Raw genomic sequence first — 26,138 nt, 5'->3', positions numbered from 1 at the left:
CTTCTTTATGGCTCATTTTCTGTAATATTAGGAAAACATGTATTTTAAAAATGAATAGTATAGGGCGGCTCCTGTGGCTCAAAGCAATAGGGTGCTGACCTCATATACCGGAGGTGGCAGGTTCAAGCCTGGCCCCGGCCAAAAACTGCAAAAAAAAAAAAAAAAAAAAAACGAATAGAACAAGCAAATGAATTACAATAACCCCTTAACCGTACATACCCTATTCCAAGAACTTGTTGCTTGTTGCCTGGCCTTTGTGATTTGTGTTTGGGCCATTTCTGCTTCCTGCCCTGCCGTTGAGCACCTGTGTGGGGTCAGGGAAATAGAAAGTGGCCAATTCCCTGGCTAAATGGTGCCTAATAAGGCTCTCCCAAGTTCCCCTTTCCTGTGTTGCCTGATTCCCCACCCGACATCTTGGGTACCTGTCCCAGATCTGGAGTCAGAGAAGGCACCTCTCACAACTCCCTCATGCTGGCTGTGTGGCCTTGGGCAAGTCACTTAACCTCTCTGATCCCTCAGCCTCTTTTTAAAATGAGATTGGTGGTGACAGCCTGGTGACACAGACAAAGCCCCTAACACATTCTGACACCCACTAGGAAACGCTGGGGGCCGTGTCATTTTTGTTCTCTCTATTTCAGTCTGCTGACATCGACAACCACCACGCGCTCATTGAATATAATGAGGCCGAGTGCAGCTTCGTTCTCCAGGACTTCAATTCCCGCAACGGCACGTTTGTCAACGAGTGCCACATCCAGAATGTGGCTGTGAAGCTTATTCCTGGAGACATCCTGAGGTTTGGCTCTGCGGGACTGACCTACGAACTAGTCATCGAAAACCCACCCCAGGTGAGTCCGGGCCCCTGCAGGGCAGAGGGGCTGGGTCGCCTCCTGCACCACCATGGGGCGGAGCCCACCCAGAGCTGTGTCACTGTGGTTTCTTGCTGCGCACTCTGGCGGCACGGTTCGGACTCCTCCTGGAGACCAGGGGAGGAGGGAGTCTTAGCGCCCTCTCCTGGGTACATCGTGGAGGTACATGCACGAGTTGCACATGGCCAGCACCCAACCCGCATTTTCCCTCAAATGTGCAGCTTCACTGGAGGAGGGGAAAGCAGGCGTGTGCCTTTGAAAATGCAGAGATGAATGGTCCTTTCTAGGCAGATCAGCGCTCTGCTGCTTCCTGCTCTGCCCTGGGCCAGGGATCTTTGTACGTCTAGGTCTCCACTCTCTTGGTGGTGCGTGGTTTTGAGAGGTTATCTGTAAAGCCTGAGACTCAGTGTCCAAGTAGACACTCAACACCCGACAATCTTGAACATGCGCATCTGTGACTTTCCGAACAGAGTTTCCCTAACGCGTCTGGTGACAAGAATGTGGGAGGAATGTTCAGTAAAATCACAGGTTCCCAGGCCTCTTCCCCAGGAAACTGATTTCGTGGCTTACCGGTGGGGGTTAACACACAATGCCTGTATTTTTCTTTTTTCATACAAGGATATTTATGGAAGTATTTTTATAGTGGCATGAAATTTGAGACATAAATGTCCATCAAAAGGGACATTGTTTAATAGAATATGAGGTTCATTCTTTTGGGGGATACTGTGCTGCTTTTTAAAAACCAGATTCATTGAGGTCTAATTGATATGTAATTAAAGTCCATATGTGAACTTAACCTAGTCTGATAGATGTTGCCATGTAAACGCTCCTGTAAAACAGTCACTGCAACAAGGGAAGGGCCGCAATGTGACAGTGGTTTGCTTGCTTGGTTTTGTTTTGTTTTGTTTTGTTTAAGACAGAGTCTAACTTTGTCACCCTTGGTATAGTGCCGTGGTGTTACCGCACAGCAACCTCAAACTCATGAGCTCAAGCAGTCCACCTGTCTCAGCCTTTCAGAGTGCTAGCATTGTAGGCGTGAGCCACCTCCCCCAGCCTGCTTGCTTGCTTTTCAAAGTGTTATTGAAGTATACGTTCCATAACATAAACTTCACCCATTTGAAGCGTACAAGTCAATAAATTTTAGTGTATTTACAGAATCGTGCTGCCATCATTATAATCTACATTCAGGACATTTCCATCACCCCACCCCCAAAAGAAACCTCTGAGATACTTCGACTGCTTGCTTTTAATGTCTTATTATTTTTTATTTTTTGGAGAGAGGCTTTTGCTCTGTCACCCTGGCTAGAGTGCAGTGCTATTACCATCCCTCACTACAACCTCCAACTCCTGGGCTCAAGCAATTCTCCTGCTTCACTTCCTAAACAGCTGGGACAGTGGACACACACACCATACCCAACCATCAGTAATTTTTCTATTTTTAGTAGAGATGAGGGTCTCACTCTTGCTTAGGTTGGTATCGAATTCCTGAGCTCAAGTGATCCTCGGCCTCCCAGAACGCTAAGATGTCCAGCACTCAGCTTTCTTTTTTTTTAGATTGCTAAAATATATATAAAATGTATCATCTTACCCATTTTTAAGCCTACAGTTCAGTGACTTTAAGTGCAGTGACCATCCATAGAACCCTTTTTTTTTTTTTTTTTTTGTAGTTTTTGGCCAGGGCTGGGTTTGAACCCACCACCTCTGGCACATGGGGCCAGCGCCCTGCTCCTTGAGCCATAGGCACCACCCCATAGAACGCTTCTCATTTTGCAAAACAAACTCTATACCCGTTAAACAAGAACTCCCTGTTCCTCACCCAGCCCCTGACAACCACCATTCTACTTTCTGCCTCTGAATCTGATACAACATTGCTCCTTTCGTGACTGGTTTATTTCCCTTACCGTAGTGTCCTCAAGCTTTACGCATGTTGTAGCCTGTGCCAGAATTCCCTTCCTCCTTAAGGCTGGATAACATCCCATTGCACGGATAGCCCATAGTTTGTTGACCTCTTCGTCTGTTGATGGACACTTGGGCTACTTCCTCCTTTCGGCTGTAGCCAATAAAGCAATAAACTTTTGTATACCAATGGGGGGGAGGGTGTACAGGCAGTTCTGGGTGTATAGGCAGCCCTGGGGTTATGAACAAGGTCGGTTCTGGAGGTTTGTTCTTAAGCAGAAGTTGTATGTAAATTGGACAAACACATTTACCTATTACCTGTCATAGCCTCCGTTCGTAAGTGTGAGTTGTATGTCAGCTGGATGTTTGTAACTTGGGGACTTACTGTAGCAGCCTCCATTCCTAAGTGTGAGTTGTAAGTCGGATGTTTATAACTTGGGGGCTGCCTGGACTTTGTTTTAATCACACCGATATGGCACACAGTGGTAAAGACCCCTAACGTTGACTATTGAAAGAGCAAGAGGACATTCTGTAAGACGCTGAAATCAGTAGTTATTACAATGGAATCATGCTGTTGGCAGGAGGAGCCACTAACTTCCAGGACACTGCGCTAAGCAAATTACCTGCTGGTTCGAAACAGCCTGTGACAGAGTTCTCACGTGATCTCTGCTTTACAGACAAGGAACCTGAAACTCAGAGAGGTTAAGTGACTTTCCCAGGGTCACACAGCTAGTCAGTGCAAATGAAACTCTGTCTGTACTTGCAGGTAACAGCGGAGAGAAAACCATTTAGCCTGACACTAGCCAGAAAGAGCAGTAGCAACAGATTTTCAAATATAACAAAACATTCTTTTACAATCCCTTGGCTGTACATGATTTTTTAAAAATCTTATTGCTACATGAAGTTGCATGGTGCTTCATTGGTCACTGCTGGTACCAGACAGACATCCCTCAGGCCAGTACCTGGACACTTTACAGCAGCCGGAACCTCTGTCCCTGTCAGGCTCTCCTCAGGAGACCCCCAGCCTCACCGAAGAGCCTTCAGGTCCCTCTCGGCCCCTTATCAGGCTATGAAACTTCCGTGCAGGCTGCCTCCAAGCTCTCATAGATGAATGAGGACCAGAGGGAGAGTAGCCATGGCAACAATTCCACATTCCTATGAGTTCACTTTCCATTGGTCTGAAGAACTCAACCTATGGACTATTGGGAGAGAGAAGGGAAGGATTGGAGAGTGTCTCCTGTTAGATCTCATCTCATTTGGGGGCCCAGTTTTTCTAAGAATTTTGCATCCATCTTGATTCCTGCTTGCTCTTGTTTCTGATGGATTTTTCGGGTCCCTGGAGAGGGCGCTGTGTTTTCTTCTGGGGTAGAGTTTTCAGGAATCGTCCTAACAGTCTAAGAGTTAACCATTCTTTTCCCAGGACTCTGGGAAACATTTCTCTCAGACTCTGGGTGGCCATCACAGATAGAGAGAGATGTGACAGCTATCTTACCAATATTAGAAAGCAGGGGGTGGGGGCAGAAGCTAGGGACCGAAACATGTTTGTGGACACACAGTGGTTACAGTGGTTAGTGTGGGCCTCCTGAAGTTCAAATCACGCTGCCCACATAGTCCAGCCCTGCTCTTTACCAGCCGCAGGATCGCACAGGTGGCTTCACTTCTGAAAGCCTCGGTTCCCATTTCTGTAAAGTTGGGATCCTAATAGTTCCCACCACGTGGGGTTACTGTAGTATTGAATGGGCACAGTGTGTCAATGGCTCAGCCCAGCACCTGGCTCCTGTGATAGGAATGTGGTATTGCTCAACCATAGGCTCTAGCACCCAGCTGCCTCCTCTGGGAGCATTCCCACGGGCAGGAAACCTCTCAAGACACACCCCTTCCCCAGCTACCAGGTGGACACTTTTGCAAATAAATTACCCGTGGAATGACATACAAGATGGAAACACATGAAGAAAAATTCTTGGCTGACAAAGTTCATCGGCGCTCAGGCATGCCCAGGAGTGGATGATACAAGTCATACCTTCGTGGGAGGCTGAGGCAGGAGGATAGCTTGAGGTCAGGAGCCTGAGGTTGCTGTGACCTAGGCTCATGTCGCAGAATGAGACTGTCTCAAGGGGAAAAAAAGGAAGAACTCTGTGGTTCTACATATACATGCACACGTATTTGCATAGATAGTAATACAATTATATTGACATAGCTAATGAATATACTAGATATATAATATATACAACAGATGTATGTTTTAAATTTTACCTGTTTTTTCAACTAGAAAGTTTTGTTTGAAAACTTTGGAATGTTTTCTCTGGTATAAACTTATGAAGCAGAAATTTGGGGCTTGTGCTCTGAAGTTTGCCCTAGCTAGAGACCTATTCATTTGTTCCAAATTCCTCTATTTAATGTTTCACTACCTGGCTAATGACTGGTTCTTTGGTCTTAAATCACTCCTCCTCTGAGGCCACTGCTTTACATTTACAAGTTTAAAGGTAAATTTGGTACATGATTCCAGCCTGGTGGGTTTTATTTAAGCCTGTCAGGGCCTACATAACACTTTGCCTTCTGCGTACACTGTGATGCTTGTGCTGAAGTCTCAGTAAGCATGTCGTCCAGGAAATTGTACGGTTTGCAAATGTTGGAAACCCGCCTCAAACTAGAATAAGAAAGAGGAGGAGAAGGAGGATGAGGTGGTGTTCATGTAACTGAAAAGGCAAAAAAAAAACAACCCAGCTTCAGGCCTGGATGGATCCAGGTGCTCAAGCAATCGTCAGGAAACTATTTCTTTCATCTTCATTAGCTTCACAATCTCAGGCAGATTCTTGCCTCATCTGTAGTGAGCTGGCCACCAGCAGCCACAGCATCCTACAAACTTAGTAGCTCCAGGAAAAGAACAAGCTTCTGCATTGACTGGGCTTGGATCATGTGCCCATACCTGAACCAGCCACTGAGGGCAAAGACAGGGAATACTCTGACTGGCCTGGCTAGGTCATACTCCCTCCCCTGGAGTAGAGAGGGGATCTGTCCCGACAGAATTACATGGGCTCAGAAATGTGGGAGGGAAGGGTGTCTCCCCTACAGAAGATAGAAAAATAGATGCAATGTAGACAGAAAAAAAAAAGTATGTCCACGACATCAGGAAGTGTTCTTACTGCTTCAACTGAACCTCCCTAGTGGAGATTCAGGGGTAGGGCCTCAGAGGAAGAAAATGACTAATAATCCACTTCTTATTGGAAAAGTCCCAGGCCAATCTCCAAAAGCTCAGAGTAATTTGTTCTTCCCTGTGTATGTGATGAGAAGCTCACAGAGTCGAGACCTTAGTCACCCATCGCAAGAAGGATTTTAAAATAAACCCTGCTCTCTTATCCTGGCTAGAGTACAGTGTCATCATCACGGCTCACTACAACCTCAAACTCTTGGGCTCAAGTGATCCTCCTGCCTCAGCCTCCCGAGGAACTGGAACTACGGATGTGCCTCACTGCACCCAGCTAATTTTTTTCTATGTTTTGTAGAGACCGGGTCTTGTCTTGTTCAGGCTGGTCTCAAACTCCTGGTCTCAAATGATCCTCTGGCTTTAGACTTCCAAAGTGCTAGGAGCCACTGCACCCGGCCAAACCTGTTCTTGAGAAGGATGTGGCCTTTTCCTGTCACCAAGGTGAATAACTGGGGATTGGCAAAGGACCAGAGAGCACAGTGGCACTTGTGAACAAACCTCCCACTAGCCAAGCTCTGTTGTCTCCCAACCTGATCTGGTAGGATTTTCCTCTGCACTTTGCTTTTATAACTGTTAGGAGGAACCTCCTGATGTGATGAGAAAGGCTGAGACAAAGATTTGTAATCAAAGGAAATTTCCCACGGCCAGGGAAATGGAGGCCAGAGGGCAACAGACAGCTTCCGGCATGACGTGCTTGGCAAAACCTCACAGATGTCTACAGACCAGCAGCAGCATCAGGGGGCCAGAGGGAGAAGCATCCTCGTAAAGCAACTCAGACCTGGCCCAGAAACTGCGGGGACCCACCCGCTGCCTCCTGCCTCTCCTGGCGGATCACACTCTTCCCAATTGCAGCCACAGTGCCCATTTTCCTAACTCAGTTGACGACCCTTCATTCATTCACTCACTCAATCTGGCAAGACTGAAGTAGGCCCAGTCTCAGGGTAGAAGAGGCTGTTTCCAAAAATGGAGGTGTTTTCTCATTAGTTTATCTTCCCCATTTTATGGGCTCACCAAGAAGTGAATTAGAACTTGAAAGGAAAGGGAAACCCTCAAGCCGGATGATTTACAAATTCCAAAGTCAGATGGGCCAGCGCGCAGTTAGATGTCCTTGGACCCAGCTGGCCCAAATCCAGATGAATGGCTTCCCTGAAGAGCTCAAAGGAACCTACTTCTTTAAGCTTCAAAACTGAAAGATACTATAAAACTTGATTGTTCTGTGTTCTGAAAGGTATAATCCTGATTTCTGAGATTGAAGATCCTGAACAGAGTTCATCCTTTTGCTGGAGACTTAGAGTTATTACTCCATCTGCCGAGGTGGAGGCTGTTAGCCCAGGCCCAGGCAGCCCCTCCGTGGCTCTCGGCTCTGAGGCTGTGCTTTAGAGACCTGCAGGCAGCTGCTTCTCTCTGCAGGGGTTAATGTGCCTCTTCCCCATCTCCCCATGTCCCTTCCTGTCCTTACAGCTGTGTAGTATTAGAGTAAAATTGAGTCAAATTGGGGGAATTAAGTCTGGAAGTGACCCCAAAGGACCATTAGTATATGTAACCTCCATTAGTATTTGCATGTGGATTTTGTAGTATTTTTTTCTGTTAACTCAAAGGCCCTTTTTAAAAATATATATATGGGGTGTTGCCTGTGGTTCAGTGGGTAGGGCACTGGCCCCATATACCAATCATAGCAGGTTCAAGCCCAGCCCCAGCCAAACTGCAACAAAAAAAAATGGCCAGCCATTGTGGCAGGCACCTGTGGTCCCAGCTGCTAGGGAGGCTGAGGCAGGAGAATCGCCTGAGCCCAGGAGTTGGAGGTTGCTGTGAGCTGTGATGCCACAGCACTCTATCAAGGGCAATAAAGTGAGACTCTGTCTCTACAAAAAAAAAAAAATATATATATATATGATATATATATATTAAGTACCTTTTGATTTAGGTATAATTTTAGATTTACAGAAAAACTAACAATGATTATATAGACAGTTCCTCCCCGCTCTGCTCCCGTCTTCCCCCAGGGTTGGCATTTGATATGACCGTTGTTCAGTTTTCAGAACAAACAAATGAAAACCAACCTTGGTACATTATTATCAGCTGCCCTTCAGGATCCCCAACCCAATCCCACACACCTCGTGGCTCCTTAGTGTCCCCTGGTCTGTGACAGGTTCTCAGTCTTCCGTTGATTTTCAAGACTTTGGCAGTCCTGAGCAGTACTGGCGAGGTAGCCTGGAGAATGTCCCCCAGTCTGGATTTGTCTGATGATTTTCTCTGATGAGACGGGGGTCACCATGGGCCGAGGTGTCACCGTCATCTCAGCACATCAGGGCTGAGCTTCCCTGGTGAGGTTGACAGGGGTTGTTCGCCAGGTGTCCCCCCTGCAAAGGTACTGTCCCCCTTTCTGTAGTCTGGACTTGGGGAGCAGTCCCTGAGTCCCCTGTGAGGATGGGATTGGCTCTGCTTGCAGGAACATGAGGATGTGTGTGTGTGAAATTCTTCTGTGGGGAAGATGGTTTCTGCTCCCCACTGATCTGTTTCCTCACTTGTATTTCTTTTTTAAAACAGAGTCTCACTCTCTCACCCTGGGGTAAAGTACCGTGGCATCACAGCTCACAGTCAACCTCAAACTCCTGTGCTCAAGCGATCCTCCTGCCTCAGCCTCCCAAGTAGCTGAGATTACAGGCGCCCACTACAATGCCTGGCTAGTTTTCTTTTTTTAGTACAGATGGGATCTAGCTCTTGCTCAGGCTGGTCTTGAACTCTTGAGCTCAAGCAATCCACCCTCCTCAGCCTCCCAGAGTGCTGGGATCCCAGGTGTGAGCCCCCGTGCCCAGCCACTCATATACTTGTATTTACAGATTTATTTGGTTCTTTAGGTTATAATCCGCTGCTGTGCTATTTACTTTGAGACTCACATTGTTCTAGTTTTGGCCACTGGGGGCCCTTTCAAGCTGGGTGCTGTGTTGTTCTAACATGCTGCCCCCCCTTTTTTAAATTAAATCATAACTGTGTACAGTAGTGCATTTATGAGGTACAATGTGCTGATTTTATATACAGTTTGGAATGCTTACATCAAACTGGTTAACAGAGCCTTCACCTCGCTTACTTAATTGTTGTGTTAAGACATTTAGACTCTACTCTTGATAGATTTAGCATGTGCCCTTGTATTATGCACGATAGCTGCGCCCTTTGTGTTTGAGCATTTCCTGACTCTTTGCTCTTACGATAAGGTGACCAGACGTCCCGCTTTTGGCAGGACAGTCCCGATTTTTAACAATTTGTCCTGCATCCCGCAGCGTTTTTAAAAAGTCACAGCTCACAGCAACCTCTAACTCTTGGGCTCTTGCCTCAGTCTCCCAAGTAGTAAACATTGTTATTGTTATTATATTTTAAGCCTCTTTAATTTTGTGAAGGCAAAGAGCAGAAACCAAATAAACACATGTACAGCTATAGAGAAAATTAAAAATATATTTGTTATTGTTTACATTGATTAGTGAGACAAAGCTGTGTGCTGGAATGTCACCCATTCATCAACAACACGAGTGACTTCTTTGCTAGGGCAGATGATAGCTTTCAAATACAAGAAGTATTTACTCATTTGTTTGAGCTATTCATAATGTAATAGCTATAGAAATAACATGCTTTTAAATTTCATCTGTGTTCTTTTTTTTTTTTTTTTTTTTTTGAGGCAGAGCCTCAAGCTGTCCCCCTGGGTAGAGTACCATGGCATCACAGCTCACAGCAACCTCCAACTCCTGGGCTCAAGCGAGTCTCCTGCCTCAGCCTCCCAAATAGCTGGGACCACAGGTGCCCGCCACAACACCCTGCTATTTTTTGGTTGCAGCCGTCATTGTTGTTTGGCGGGCCTGGGCTGGATTCGAACCTGCCACCTTAGGTGTATGTGGCTGGCGCCTTAGCCACTTGAGTCACAGGCGCCGAGCCATCATCTGTGTTCTTCATATGTTCTCCATCACCTTTTTTTTTTTGCAGTTTTTGGCTGGGGCTGGGTTTGAACCCGCCACCTCCGGCATATGGGACCGGCGCCCTACCCTTTTAAGCAACAGGCCCTCCATCACCTTCTTAAGTGTAGACAGCCAACAAAATAAAAAACTCAAGCCCTGATTTATAGCCTCTCTACACATCACAAATCTTGACTTCTTATAGCATTTCCTGAGACTCAGGTAGTGGGTGTGAGTACGCCCATGTTGGCCAATTCCAAGCTACGATGTGACATCACCAGAGTTGGGAGGAGGCAGGCAGTAGTATTGTTCTGCAAGGTTGCGAATACACGGTTCAGTAGGGGCACATAATAGCATAGATAATAATCAAATATAGCAAAATAATTAGGAAGGGATGAGTTTTAAGTATGTATTACTGTTGTTGCTGATGTAATTTCATTGTTAGGTATATATATATTTTTTTATTTTTTTTTTTTTGCAGCTTTTGGCCGGGGCTGGGTTTGAACCTGCCGCCTCCAGCATATAGGGCCAGAGCCTTACTCTTTTGAGCCACAGGCGCCACCCTGTTAGGTGTATATTTTTAAATTTTTATTAATTTCCATGTTTATCAGCCGGCTCACAAAATTGTTCTGTCTGAACATTTACTAACCAGCTCTCTGAGCCAGCACAAACAAGCCCCAGCTGTCCGCTGGTACAGCAGTGAATAGGCACAGACCCTGCCTGGGTGGAGGCTGTGGCTCTCTGGGAAGCTTCCGGGGTGTCACACGTGTTCTGTGAATCACGCTCCCGTGAGGGAGTTGGCAGCTTATCTAGAAAATCCTATTCACAAGCGGCACAGGCGGCGCCTCGTGGTTCTTCATACCAGCTATTTCTTATTTTCGTTTTTAACTCAGAAAAGCTCCTCCTCGTCACTAACCAGTGGTCTGGGAGCCTTTTGTGAGTATGGAAAGCAGATCTAAACCATGGCTTCAAATGACCTGGAGGCTCTAGGAGCACAGGTTTGGAGTCGAACAGCCCCACCACTTGCAGGCTGTAGGACCTTGGGCGAGTCACTTCACCTTCCTGACCTTCCTTTTCCTAACCCGCAAAATAAGACTTCAGATGCCTCCCCATCCCCCAGAGTTATTCTGACAGATGAGAACACAAGGGCACAGCACAGCCTGGGACCCCCGTGCCTTCTCTCCACGGTGGTTCACAGAAGCAGCAGTGACAATGACGGCAAATGCCAGAGCATGTGACGCTCTCTTTAAGGGCAAGGCCCGCCTTATCCACGGCCTCCAGGCCTTCCTGGCAGGATGCGGGGTCCTGTAGGACTCTGCGCAAATTGCCTTGGTGTTTTAGGGTGTGCCCCTCATCCTGCCGTCTTGATAAGGTTAGAAGCAAATGCTGGTGTGATAACACAGAGAACAGGCAGGTGATTTGGAAAAAATGGAATGTGATTTCTTGAGTAAATCATTGACTAGTGTTTGTTCAAGCTGATAGCAATTCAGCAGTGGGTGTGTCAAGGCAGTTGACAACCGGCTATTTTAGAGGTAGTGTTGTAAAAATCAGGAATACCATATGCTGCCTAAAAACCAAAACAGGCAGCCACCAGGCTATATAGGATCAGAGAAAGACCATTAACAAAGCTTTTTAAACTTAAGTTCAGACTCTGTTCATAATTGACCTTGACTCCCAGCTTCAAGCACAGCCAGGAGTTATCTTTAATACGAGTTGTTTCCTTAGGTTTAGTGTCACCTCCCTCCCCCATCCCTGCCACCTGTTTCCTTGTAGTTAGCAGCAGGAATTGCTGGGAAACCTTGACCTTATGACAGAGCAGACCTGCTCAGTAGAGAAGACCAACTTTAACCTTTCATCTAAAGCCACCCTCAATCAGCAAGCTTTAACAAAAGATGAAAACAAAGAGCGGATTGCAGTCTTTGCTGCATTTATGCGTCATACGTGGTCCCCTGTAGAGATTCTGTCATTAGGGCTGTGAGGGCTGTAAGTGACAGAAACCAGCTCTCAGCAGCCTCACAGTGCGGAGAAGTTTAGGGCATGACCCAAGCCAGGACTCAGAATGGCTTCTCTATTTGCATATTATTCACAGTAACCAAGAGGTGGAAGTGCCCATCACTCATCTGTTGAAAGGGTCCATCAAAAGGTGAATTGATAAAGAAAATGTGGTCTGTCCATACAATAGAATACTATTATTCAGCCTTTAAAAAGAAGGGAATTCTGTCTGACTCATGCTACGACCATTTGAATATGCTTATTACTGAACTCTACACTTAAAAGTGGTTAAGAAGGTACATTTTATGTTACCTGTTTTTTATATTAAAAATGCAAAACAAAAGCCACCTTCCCTCTCTCCTTTCCTGGGCTCCATATCCTTAATGCCATACATCAAGCTCCCACATCTCCTAAGGCTAGAGATGCTGGTGTCCAACAGATCTCCTTGGTTCTGATTGGATCACATGCCCCACCCCTGAACCAATCACTGTGGTTGATCACATGCCCCACCCCTGAACCAATCACTGTGACCAGGGAATGTAATTGGCCGATTGCCTAATCTCACCCACAATAATAAGCTGGAAGGAGGGAGATTCAGAGCAGAGCAGGTGTCCTCAAACTGTTTAAACTGGGCCAGTTCACTGTCCCTCAGACCATTGGAGAGCCGGACTGCGGACCCCAGGACGAGTCGGCTGCTAAGCAGGACAGGCAGCGGCAGCAAAAACACCTGGCAGGCCAGATAAATGTCCTAGGCAGGTCACATGTGGCCCACAGGCCGTAGTTTAAGGACGCCTGCACCAGAGGATGTGGAATGGGTTCTGGCCTGTCTACCATAGACTTGGGGCCCTTGAGGTATGAGGCTTGAGCACCCTTGCAGTTAGTTGGCAGTGAGGCACCGTTCCTTAAGAGCCTCCCCATCCCCAAGTATTCCAGCGTGAAAGTGGGATAATCTCTAGATTTGTGTTATAGAAGGCTGGGCATTTGAATTTACCTCCTCTTACCTTCAACCCATTCATTCAATAAGTAGTTATTAAACCAAAAGAAATATCATCGGAATGATTGAGGCAAGACAGCCATGGAGCATAAGAAGGATGGGAGTGGATGGAGAAGGCAGCACAGGGCAGGAGCACACACCTCAGCTTCTGAGACTAAGGAATGGTGGACAGGCTAGGTGGAGGGGCCAAGATGTAACAGTGGACAGAAATTCAGAACTACATGTAAGGTAACAGGGTTCTAGAACATGCCCAATCCCACTCCTGAACCCAGATTTAAAACGAGCTAGTCAGCTTGGTGCCCGTGGCTCAGTGAATAGAGCACCAGCCACATACACTGAAGCTGGCCGGTTCAAGCCCTTCCAGGGGTTGCTAAACAACAATGACAACTGCAACCAAAAAATAGCCGGGCATTGTGGTGGGTGCCTGTAGTCCCAGCTACTTGGGAGGTGGAGGCAAGAGAATTGCTTAAGCTCAGGAGTTTGAGGTTGCTATGAGCTGTGATGCCACGGCACTCCACCAAGGGTGACATAGTGAGACTTAAAATAATAATAAATAAAATGGGCTCATGTTATGATGAATGCTGGGCCAGGTGTCCCCAGGTGATCAGTTCCCTGGAACATCTCACTGACTCCATGAAAGAAACTTGGTGGGAGAAAGCACAGAACCTCTGGCCTTCTGTAGAAAGACTGTAGCTGAAAGATTGCCTCAGGGTCCTGAGTGAGTGGAGAACCTTCCTCCTGAATTCAACCCAGTCAAAGTTATAGAATGTCTGTCTGCCACGGCTCTTCTTTTGGACCTGTTCTTTCTCGTCCTTCATCATGAGTGTCTGACCTCAGATTCTCTCTAGGAAACAGAAGGAGAAACTTGAGCCCTGGGAAAACAGACGCATGGCCCTGCATCGCAGCCCACTTAGCTCTTACTTGGAAAGTGTTATTTTTGTGAAGAGAATTGGGAGGGAGAGCAGGGAGAACTGGGGGAAGAGAGAGAGAGAACAGAGAGAGAGGCTATCCCAGATCTTGATCCACATTCTGTCTCTACCACTACCTGTGCTTGGGGATGCTGGTGTCCCCCAGGTCTCCTTGGTTCTGATTGGATCACATGCCCCACCCCTGAACCAATCACTGTGACCAGGGAATGTAATTGGCTGATTGCCTAATCCTGCCCACAATAATAAGCTGGGAGGAGGGAGATTACCCGAATTAAATTTCTTCACCTCTACAAGCCTCATTTTTAACACAGGAGTAGGAAGTGTTCCCCCGAAGGTGACGGTGAGGAAGCAAGGAGTCAGTCTACCAAGTGATGGCACTCATGGGGTCATCACTGGGCACCTGGAAGCATTAAGCCGGGGGTCAGCTCCTCTTCACACATCCTCCTCCCTGGCTAGGAGGATTTTGATGTGCTCTCCACTGAAAATAGCTACAAACATCTTCCCCAGGGTCGAAGCATTAAGTGTTTCCCTTGATAGATTTATGGAGCCTCTGTCGGAATCAGGTGTGACAATGTTGAGGCTAAGACAAAGGCTAACAAGACAGTGGGATCCCTGCCACCCCAGAGCTCTTAGTATTGAGAGTCAGATGGAGAGACCACGGTGTGGACAGAAAGAGGACAGGCTATGGGGTCCCAGATGATTGGCCCATTCTTTCTTTCAACCAGTATTTGAGGACTGCTACATGTGTGCCAGGCCTTTATTCTGGGTGCTGAGGATACAGTGGTCAGCAGGAGAGATGAAAAGTCCCTAATCCCTCAAGGGACATTCTCCCAGCTCAGCAGCTCAAGACTGCCTCTATGGCCTTGGGGAAAAATCACTTGGTCTTGCCCAACCTGTCATCACAGAGTGTAGGGCGTATTAAAGGATTAATTATTCGTTCATACATGTGAATCACTGGGCAAGGTGCCTGAGTAAAGGACACACCCAGTAAATGGTAGCGTCATGACGTGCGCTACATGACCCCTGGCAGGGCCCACCATCCCAAACTTGAGAGAGTCCAGGAAGGCCTCCCGGGGGGAAGTGATTCCTAAGCCGAGACCTCGGGCAGCAATTGTGTGACTGGGGCAAAGGCGTGGAGGCCGCGTCAGCAGCTCACAACTTCCCCTGACCCTTTGTGTGCCACTGCAGGTCCCCTTCCTGTGGATAAGAAGCCCAGCACCATGGCCAAGGCCACAGACGCCCCAGGCCACACAGGAGCCGGCACCGAACCCCTCGCCACCACCACATGTTCCCTTCTGCCAGGGCATCCAGTCAGCACCTGCCATGCAGAGGAGCTGGTCCCAGGGCTTCCCCAGGCCCACCCTGGCCCCGGCTCCCCCTCACAGGCGGCCTATGAGCACCGGCGGGAAGATGTTCTCCTTCACGGTGGACACCACCCACCAGTCCCCCATCAAGCAAGGTACGTGTCTGTCCGTGCTCCCTTTGGTGGCGTATGGGGCGTCTTTCTGGCTGTGAAGAGGGGTCTTGTTTTTGCTTATTTTCTCTCATTGTAAAAGTAAAACATAGTCCATTGCTTTTTAAAATTCAGGATAAACAGAAAGCAAGAAAACAGTTAAAAAACAGCTGCCATCCTTATTGTCTGGGTGTCCTCTCGAGCTGCTGGTGCGTGTCCCTCCCGGTGGTTCCCAACCTCCCTAACTGCTGCGTCGTTAGAAATGGAACAAAGGGGTCTCAGCCCACAGGTTGAGAACCGCTGCTAGACTTTGGGCTGTGCCTGGAAACTCAGATCCGCACCCCTGGAGGGGGGGGTGCCCCAGTGTGTGTGTGCAGAGGTATGAGTGTGTAGCAGCAACTACATCAACACACTTGGACTCAGATGTGCAGAAATACTGGTCACTGAAATCCCCTTGTGCTCCTAACGTCCCTAGGAGGTTTGTACCAATTCCACGTGAAAGGAGACAGAGGCGTATCAAGGACAATTACTTCCCCAGAGAAGATACATTCAAACTAGACCAATCCAGTGCTTTTCCATGGCACTGAAGGCTGGTTATCTCAGTGACTGCCCGCTCATAGCCTGCTCACTCTGGTCCAGGCATAGCCTTACTTGTCCCTTGAAAGCCACACGGCATTTGCGAAGGAAGTGTCCATCTGTTACCGTCCTCTCGGCCTCAGCAGCTTCACAATCAGAGTAGCTGGTCAGCTCAGTCTCCTGGGCACGATTCCCAAGGTGTCTCCACGATGTCAAGGTCCCATTCTCTGTCCCTTCTGTCCCAGCCTTTTCTGAGCCTCCAACTTTCTCAGTGGCTCCACATCCTCCCCCACTCTTGCTCAAGACCATTCACCTAATCACCTTCCTCCGTCACTAAAAGAATAATTGCTATTGTCACGCATACAAAGTAAAGAGTAAATGGGATGTATCAGTATCAGCAGCAGCAGCAGCAAACGAATGCCTGTGTACTTACTGCCCACATTAAGAAATTGCTCAGCCATTTCCCTCCAACATTTTAATGTGAAGATTTGCAGACCTACAGCAAATTATAATAAAAAGAATTTTACAGTGACCCCCCCAATTCTACCATGCATTTTGCCATACTCTTCTATCTGTCCATCCATCCTTCATCCATTAATCCATCTTACGTTTTGATGCAATAACTGGAACACAACAGTTCATGTGCATTTTGGTAAAATTAACATGCAATGTGTATTCGTCATCAATCTCATAACAAATTACTCTAAAATTTAGCAGTCTGAAATAAACAACAACTCTGCGTGTTATCCGATACAGTTTCTGTGGGTCAGGAATTGGGGAGAAGCTTAGCTGATGGCTGTGGCTCAGGGTCTTTCATGAGGTTGCTGTCCAGAGGTCAGCCAGGGCCACACTCACGGGAAGGCTCTGGGGCTGGAGAATCTGCTTCTGAGATGGTGCAATCCCACGGCTGTGGGCAGGAGGCCTCAGTTCTTCACCACGAGGACCTCTCCACAGAGCTGCTCAGGTGTCCTCAGCAGGGACAGCTGGGCCCTCCAGGGCAAGGGATCCAAGACAGCCATATGGAAACTGCAGCGTCTCTACTGACCAAGCCTTTGAAGTCACTCTCTGTCTTTTCAGTAGTACCCTTCTGGTTGTACAGGTCAGCCTTTCCAGGGCAGAAGAGGCTTCTGCATAGGGCTAGACACCAGGAGGCAGGAATTCTTAGCAGTCACCTTGGAGGCTGCCTACCACAGTCCGCTCTGGTCAACAATTCATCCCCTTCTCACATGTAAAATACGCTCACTCCATCCTGAGGCCCCCACAAAGTCTCATTCCAATACACCATTAGCTCGAAGTCTAGAATCTCATCATCTAAATTAGGTCCAGGTCCAGAAAGGGCTCGTTGGGTATGGCTCCTAAAGTTTAGTTCCTTGAGTATAGTTGCTATCAGTGTAAAGAATTGTGAACTACAGACACAAGTTATCTGTCCTTCACACACCCAACTAACACAGGTCTTAAGGATATAAATCAACAATAAACATGTTTCATCTTTTTTTTTTTTGAGACAGTCTCACTATGTTACCCTGGGTAGAGTGCCGTGGCGTCACAGCTCACAGCAACTCAAACTCTTGGGCTTAAGAGATTCTCTTGCCTCAGCCTCCCAAATAGCTGGGACTACAGGCGCCTGACACAGTGCCTGGCTATTCTTTTGTTGCTGTTGTCCTTGTTTAACTGGCCCAGACCAGGTTCAAACCCGCCAGCCTCGGTATATATGGCTGGTGCCGTAACCACTGTGCTACGGGTGCCAAGCTAATATGTTTCAACTTACATAGTCTCTCTGGTCAGACACTTGGGAGTGGCTCAGCTGGGGGATTCTGGAGTCTGTCAGGAGGTTGCTGTCAAGCTGTCACCAGGGCTTTGGTCATCTGAAGGCTTGTCTGGGGCTGGAGGACCTATTTCCAAGATGGATCGCTCACGTGGCTTGTAGTTGGAGGCCTCAGTTACTTACTAGCTGTTAGTAGGAAGCTTCCGTTCCTCACCACGGGAACCTCTCCATTGGCTGCTTAAGTCTCCTCATGAGATGGCTACCAGCTGTCTACAAAAGAGTGGGCCTAGAGGGTGAAGCAGAAACTGCAATGTCTCTTATGATCCAACCTCAGGAGACAAACTCCAACATTTCCGTAATACCCTTGATTACATAGACAAGCTCTGCTGAACTGTGTCCTCTCAAGATTTATGTGTGGAGGCCCTAACCCCCAGTACCAGAGAATGTAGCTAGATTGGGAGTTAAAGCCTTTAAAGAGGTAATTAAATTAAAAGGAGGCTGTTAGGGTGGACTCTAATCCAATCTGACACTTGTCCTTAAAAGAGGAGATTAGGATGCCCCAGGAAGGCACGTCCACAGAGGAAAGGCCGCATGAGAACACAGCCAGAAGGTGGCCATCTGCGAGCCGGGGAGAGAGTGGCCTCAGGAGAAACCAGCCCTGCTGACACGGCCTGGAGAACTGTGCAGAACTAACCTGCTCTCATTAAGTCACCCACTCCGTTTCGTGGTGGCAGCCTGAGCACAGTAACAGTAGTCCGCCCAATATCGAAGAGGGAACAAGAATCGAGGGGGCCTGCGTGGGGATGCAGGGAAAGGCACACATCTTGAGTGGACGCTCACTGAGTTTTTACAATCGTATACACTTAATACAGGACATTCCAAAAGTTTCGAGATAGACAAAAATCAAGAAAATCCACACGGACAGCAACAGATGAAACCCTCCCTGCAACACCAGTCATAACTGGAACTTGCAAGGATGGACCCGAAAGGACGCTGTCCACTGTGCATCTTGGAAGTGAAACAATGGACCGTAACACAGTCTGTCTCAAAACTTTCACAGTGGCCCATGGATAACCCAGCCCCGATCAAGATATATGGTACGTTACCATCTCCCCAAAAAGGGTTCTCATGCCCCTTCCCAGCGAGTTCCCGATCCCATCCCCCAGAGGCGACCACTCTTCTGAGTTCTTTTTCCATTGTGGACTAGAGAATCCTATTCTAGAATTTCAAATAAATGAGATCGTCTAGTATATGTTCTTTTGTGTAGGGCTTTTTTTCACTCAGCATAATATTCCTTAGATTCATCCATTTTTTTGTACATATCACCAAGTCTGTCCCTTTTTATCATCGAATAATATTCTATAAACACATCACTGGATTTTTTTTTTTTTGCAGTTTTTGGCCGGAGCTGGGTTTGAACCCGCCACCTCCAGCATATGGGGCCGGCGCCCCTACTCCTTTGAGCCACAGGTGCCGCCCCACATCATTGAACTTTTTAAAAAATCCATGCTTTCCAGCTCAGCACTTGTTGCTCAGTGATTAGGGTGCCAGCCACATACACCAAGGCGGTGGGTTCAAACCCAGCCTGGGCCTGCTATACAATGACAACTGCAACAAAAAAAATGGCCGGGCGTTGTGGCGGGCACCTGTAGTCCCAGCTATTTGGGAGGCTGAGGCAAAAGAATCACTTAAGCCCAAGAGTTTGAGGTTGCTGTGAGCTGTTACGCCACAGCACTCTACCCAGGGCGACAAAGTGAAACTTGTCTCTAAAAAACCAATCCATGCTTTCCTTGGTGGACAGATGAGCTGCCTCTGTTACTCAGCCACTGGTCAGTGGGTTTCTCTACCTGTTTCTCCATGGCCGTGCTGAACTTGAGATTTCTCTAAGAGGTGGACATTGTCCTTGGGAAGTCAAGGGAAATCCTATCGCTTTGAGGCCCTCAAATCTACTTGGGCTTCCCCGCCACCTCTCCCCACCGGGACCTCATCTTGGTTGGGAAGGCGCCATGATGTCTGTTCCCAAACTTCCACCTTCATTCCCCAGAGTCCGAGAAGCACTTCCATCTTCCCATGGTGGGAAGTTCCCTTGTGCCAGGTCTGGGCCTCTCTGCTCCACGTTTTGGAGTAACTTTTTTGTCTAGTCTTCCAGGCTGCCTCTTAATGGAAAAAAACTCATTTTTGAGGGTTCTGAGAAAACTTTTGCCTATCTCAGCAAAGCTGATCTCTTCAAATGAAACTGCTTTTGCTTTTAAGCCATTGTCTTCCTTTAGATTTGAAAAATTCTGTCCGGAAACCCAAAGCCAAAGACTGACTTGGCTTCTCAATCTTGGTACCACGGACACTGGGGTCCTGATGATCCTTTGTCGGGGGTCTGTCCTGTGCATTTTTGAGTGTGTAGCAACATCCCTGGATTTTACCCACTAGATGTCAAGAGCAATCCTCCCTTCCCCTCAAATCGTGACACTCAGAACTGTCCCAGACACTGCCAGATGTCCCCAGAGGGGCAGAATCATCCCGGGTCAAGGACTCCTGTTCTGAGCGGTGTTCATCCTTCTCCAGCAACAAGCAACAAAGCCTCAGCTCCAGAGGTGACTCTTTTTTTTTTTTTTTTTTTTTTTTTGAGACAGAGCCTCAAGCTGTCCCCCTGGGTAGAGTGCCATGGCATTACAGCTCACAGCAACCTCCAACTCCTGGGCTCAAGCGAGTCTCCTGCCTCCGCCTCCCAAGTAGCTGGGACCACAGGCGCCCGCCACAACGCCCGGCTATTTTTTGGTTGCAGCCGTCATTGTTGTTTGGCGGGTCCGGGCTGGGGATTCGAACCCGCCACCTTAGGTGTATGTGGCTGGCACCCTAGCCAGTTGAGCTATAGGCGCCGAGCCAGAGGTGACTCTTAATGGCAAAGCTCATAAAAGCCAGGGAGAAAGAATTACCGAGAATGCAAAGTACACGGGGTGATTTTTAAATCATATCCTTCTAATATACACATATATATTGTAAATAATAGGATAATAGTGGGATCATTTGAACCTAACATGGTAACCTGCTTTTCAAAATTCAACAACATATCGTGAAGGTCAGCACATTTATTGCATAATGGTTAAGAGCGCAGACTCTGAATCTAACAAACCTGGGTTAGAGTCTTGAGTCTACCACTTAACAGCTGTGTGACTTTGAGTGAGTACTTGACATCTCTGGGCCTCAGATCCCTCATTCAGAAAAGACAATGTAAATGCTATCTACATAGCTGTTATACTGTGTTGGTTATTTATTTGTATTTTTTTTCCAAATATTTTTAACCATTGTCGGTTGAATCCACAAATGTATAACCCACAGATACAGAAGGCCAAAGGTATTTATTTCTTATTATAAATCACAGTATCACAGAGCCAGATAGTAAATATTTGGGGCTTTGGGGGCCATATAGTCTGCATTACAGCTATTCAACTCAGCCTCAACAGAAGCAGCTATAGAAGATACGTAAGTGAATAACTGTGGCTGCGTTCCAATAAAACTTTATTTTCAAAAACAGGCAATGGCTCCAATTCGGCCCCAGGGCTGTAGTTTGCTGCTTCATGCCTCATTACTCTTGACGACAGCCCTTTAGAACAGAGATGTCTTTGAACTGTCTATGTGGAAACTGAGACTCAGGGGAGATAAATGACCCTCCCAAGGTCACAAGGCCTTCTGCAAGTTAGGAAAAAAGGTCTGGGAAGAGGCACGTCAGCATGGACGACAGCACGGTCAGCTCAGAAGGAGAGGAATGGGGTGACTCTCTCCCTTTCTAGCACGTCTGTGATGCTTCCAGGGCTTTTCAATGAACATATGAACCACTTTGTAATTTTTAAATTACATAAAATGTCAGTCTCAGGAAGAAACAGACATGGATGCTAATCTGAAACTATTCTTGGGGGCCATAGGCAAACTCAATGTCCTTTGTGCTCTCTGGTGACCTTCTGCCTTAGTGTGGACCAGTGCTGCGGAACTGCCGAACCCGTCAGTGACTGAGGAGCTTCCTGGAGCAGTACCTCCCACGGAGCTTTATGTGGAGCAGGACCTGGCCCAGCAGGACAAGGTGAGGGGTGTCAGGGTGGGGACGGCAGAGCTACAGCTGGGCAGTTGCTGACGCCTCTTTTTCCCTGTGGCCTGGAAGGGCCCTCTTTCCCGGCTTCCAAGAAACCACTTCTTACCCCCACTGCATTCCACCAAAAGTTTTATCTCGAGTAACAACAAAAATATCCGCCACCACGGTTCATTGAGCACCTGCTGTGTGCCAGACTGTGTCCTTTGCGCTGGACATCCATTAGCTCATTTATTCTTCAGCGTCTTCAAGTTAGATTTTATTGCCTGATGAGGAAACCAAAGCTCAGAAAGGTTAAGTAACTTGCCCAAGATTGCACAGCACAGGGGGGCAGAATCGAGATTCCAACCCAGGTCTGGTTAACTCCTAAGCTGATGATGGAACAGTGGTGGGGAAAACCTGTTCTCTAGCAGGAGGAAATGAGAGCTGAGGTCAAGGGCAACTGAGCAAACAGGAAACAGGAGACTTGTTAAAGAACCAGGGAGGGTGAGAGAGGGAGACAGGAGCCAGGTTACAGTCAGGACAGGTGACTTTAAGTGAACCTGGGAAGGTTGGAGCCAGGTGGATTCCTCCCCACTTAGCCACAACCTAGAAATTACCCTGAAACAGTCTGACAACCTCCTGCTGCCCTTGAGGATCAAGGCGTGAGCCTGCAGCAATTCTCAGAGCCTGCAAGGAGCAAAACCCCCTGGGCTTCTTGTTACACCCCGGGAGTGACAATGCCTGGGAGTTTGCAGCTTCAGGTTAGCGGTGCTTCTGATGCAGGTGTCCTGAGGCCAGACCTTGGGCAATGTTGCCGTAAGATGAGAAGCCAGACTTGGAGGCTCTGTCTGTTATCCGCTGCTGTGCAACAAGCCAGCCCCAAATGTACTGCCTTAAAATGCCAATTTATCGTCTCCCACAATTCTATAGATTGACTCAGTTTGGCAGGGGCTGGTGGTCTCAGAAGGCCTCATTCTCATGTCTGGGACCTCAGCTGGGATACCTGCAATGGTGAGCCCCTCTTTGTATGTGGATTTTTTGTCCTGGGCTTCTTCATAGCAGCACAACCATCCCAGGTTCCCAGAGGGCCAGGACAGAGGCTCTTCAGGCACTTAAGAATTTGCTTGGAGTCACTCAGTGTCACTTCCACCACTTTCTATTGGCCAAAGCAAGTCATAGGGCCAGCCTAGATTTAGGGGATGGAGGAAACAGATTCCACTGCTTGATGGCAGAAGCTGCAAAGTATTCATAGCCATTTTTTAATCCACCACAGTTGCTAAACTGGAAATAGCATGTAACCACATTTATAATTTTTTCTCTTTATGAACTCTTTATGCCCTGACTTGCCAGGGCTCCTTCCAGTGCATGTGGCAATAAAAAAAATTCATTTGGGGAGAGGGAGAGGCATCTATTGACTTATATTCTTAAATATTTAAAGCCCTACTAGCTTCAGGTCTGGCTGGATCCAGGAGCTTGAGTGATGTCATCAAAACATTCCCCACCACGGATTTCTCTACTGTTTCCTTCACAGTTTGAGTTTCTTTGGCAGGTCTCCAAAAACTTGACCTTAGACAAACCCAAGCCTATAAGTCTAAAGTTTCCTATTTAAAAAGAAGCACAAATTCTGAATCAGCACCTGGCTGAACACAGAAACTTTGAGTGACTCAAACTGGGTAAAGCAACAGGGCTGCCCAGGAGCGTAGACTCTCCCTTGAAATTTTGCTATAAGCTCTGGCAGTAATCCAAAGACAGACCCTTGGCAGCACTTGGCAATGCCTCACGGGCTCCCTCGTGATCAAAACCCTGTTGTTCCCAGGCTCAGGAGCCTGGAGCGGGACTCCCCAGGCAAAGAGCTGACCCAGAAACTACCTCCTTCCAGCCCGTGAGAATTTGCTAGAAGGTCTTGGTTTCCTCTGTAAGTAATGGATAGAAATTCTTGTAGCTGCATATGAAAACACATCTGGGGAAGTTTTGTTTTCACTCTTTCTGATTTTTTTTTTTTTTTGAGACAGAGTCTCACTATGTTGCCCTGGGTAGAGTGCCATGGCGTCACAGCTCACAGCAACTTCAAACTCTTGGGCTTAAGTGATTCTCTTGCCTCAGCCTCCCAAGTAGCTGGGACTACAGACACCTGCCACAACGCCCGGCTATTTTTTGGTTATAGTTGTCATTGTTGTTTGGCAGGTCCGGGCCAGATTCGAACTCACCAGCTCCAGTGTATGTGACTGGTGCCCAAGCCGCTTGAGCTACAGGCGCCAAGCCTTCCTGATATTTTATTGATGACTTTTCATGAAAAGATTGGGGGATTTTTTTTTTTACTTTGGGAGGGATGACCTAACAAATTTTTCAGCTATAGTGCTTTTTCTTTCAAGAGAGGGAGGACTCGGTTAATTATACCTGTAGGAAAAAGTCTCCCGGGCCAAAGAGTTTTCCAGTCTGAAGTTTACAAGAGCCCGTACACATAAATCATAATTCCCCTCTCATTTATTTTTCATGACTCAGTTATCCAGAGTAAATTTTTGTATGAATAACCAAAAGAGGCAGGGAGTACCAGGAAAGAGGGAAGGGAAAAGGAATATTTCAGAATCTATTAAATTTTAAAAGTTAAATAGCCACATGTATCATCAGAATGTGGTTGAATAGAATGTCATTTTCCTAATTACCTTTCCTAGGTCCCCAGATGCTAGACTGAGGCCTGGTAAGTTAATTCCGAAAGATGTTATAAATAAACTTTCTGGCAACAAAACTTACCAAGTGAGATAGCTGCTGTCAATATGAAAGTATGATTGTAGGGGAGAGGAAAGTTTCCCTACCTTTGAGGTATAAACATCCATTATAGGAACTGATATAGGAGTGTATAATTTTTTTGTTTGTTTGTTTGAGACAGAGTCTCACTATGTTGCTCTCAGTACAGCGCCGTGGAGTCACAGCTCACAGCAACCTCCAACTCTTAGGCTCAAGCCATTCTCTTGCCTCCGCCTCCCAAGTAGCTGGGACTATAGGTGCTCTCCACAACTCCCAGCTATTTTTTGGTTGCAGTTGTCATTGTTGTTGACCTGGCCTGGGCCAGGTTCAAACCCGCCAGCCTTGGTGCCTGTGGCTGGCGCCGTAACCCCTGTGCTACAGACGCCGAGCCTGCGTGTATAATTTTAGCCAGTGACAGAGACAGCTTCAAAGTCTGCCATTTCTCTCCCTGCCTGCCTCTGCCTTCCCAGAAGGATTACACCATAATATTCCTACCTTTTTTCATCTGGACCCAGGATGAAATAATTCTGCTGCTAGGAAAAGAAGTCAGCCGGCTCTCGGATTTTGAAATTGAATCCAAGTACAAAGACGCCGTGATAGTCAACCTGCAGAACGAGGTGGCCGAGCTGAGCCAGAAGCTGGCGGGGACCAGCAGGCAGAGCGAGAGGGAGAAGTTTCAGGTTCTGGACGACGACCTTGAGGCCAAGCGGAAAGAGATTCAGACCTTGAAAAGCCAGGTAGGACGCAGAGCCTTAGCGTTAGGACACAGGGTGGCAGCTCTCAGGTTAGGGCCCAGGGATCTTGGGGAGCACTTAGAGAAGGGGTGGTCCTTGTAGCCCAGGGGTTAAGAACACAAACCCACAGGGTTTAGAGACTTGACAGGTTCCCACTATTAGCATTTCTTAAGCACCAGCCACATACAAGCAATGGAGCAAGGGACTTCAGTTGCATTAACTTATTTAAATCTCACAATCTCTGATGCATCCGTTCTTTTTTTCTTTTTTGAGACAGAATCTCACTACGTCACCTTCAGTATGCGTCACAGCTCACAGCAACCTCAAACTCTTGAGCTTAAGCAATTCTCTTGCCTCAGCCTCCCCAGTAGCTGGAACTACAGGTGCCCGCCACAACACCTGGCCATTTTTTTTGGTTGTAGTTGTCATTGTTGTTTGGCAGGCCTGGGCCGGGTTCGAACCTGCCAGCTCCAGTGTATGTGGCTGGCACCCTAGCCGCTGAGCTACAGGCACCAAGCCGATGCGTCTGTTCTATAGGTGGGAAACCGAGGCAGTCCCAGAGGTGCCCAGGAACTGGTTCCAGCTTGCACAGAGGATTTGCAATTTGAACTCAGGTTTGCCTCCTTGCAAACCCCATCATCTCATACACTGCCTATTTCCCCCCAACCATCACTTCAATGGCCACCTCTCACTCCTGTCCAGTCCCCTCTCATCCCCCTTCCAGCCCCAGCTATGGGCAGTGAGCTAAGAGAGGGGAAGAAGCCCCCCTAGTGTTCCAAACTCCTAGGCCTTTTACCAAACCCTCAAGGCAGTACCTAGCTCACTTGCAGGGAATTTCATCACACAAAAATTCTCCACCTGGGGTGGCGCCTGTGGTTGAAAGGAGTAGTAGGGTGCCAGCCCCATATGCCAGAGGTGGTGGGTTCAAACCCAGCCCTGGCCAAAAACTGCAAAAAAAAAAAAACCCCAAAAATTCTCCACC

The 26,138-nt window shown here is 47.6% G+C and overlaps 1 protein-coding gene across 1 annotated transcript in view; it reads left to right on the top strand.

Annotated features, from left to right (window-relative positions):
• Nucleotides 1–26,138, top strand: part of FHAD1 (forkhead associated phosphopeptide binding domain 1) — a 119,931-nt gene that overhangs the window by 10,265 nt on the left and 83,528 nt on the right. Inside the window, 4 exon segments of the mRNA XM_023509768.1 lie at nucleotides 639–845; nucleotides 15,012–15,282; nucleotides 21,580–21,689; nucleotides 24,938–25,159. Coding sequence (XP_023365536.1) covers nucleotides 639–845; nucleotides 15,012–15,282; nucleotides 21,580–21,689; nucleotides 24,938–25,159 — 810 coding nt within the window.

This window comes from Otolemur garnettii, unplaced genomic scaffold (assembly GCF_000181295.1).
Source record: "Otolemur garnettii isolate 467f Iridium unplaced genomic scaffold, OtoGar3 scaffold00009, whole genome shotgun sequence".
In the NCBI taxonomy this organism is placed as follows: Eukaryota; Metazoa; Chordata; class Mammalia; order Primates; family Galagidae; genus Otolemur; species Otolemur garnettii.
This window is presented reverse-complemented; position numbering and strand designations above follow the sequence as displayed.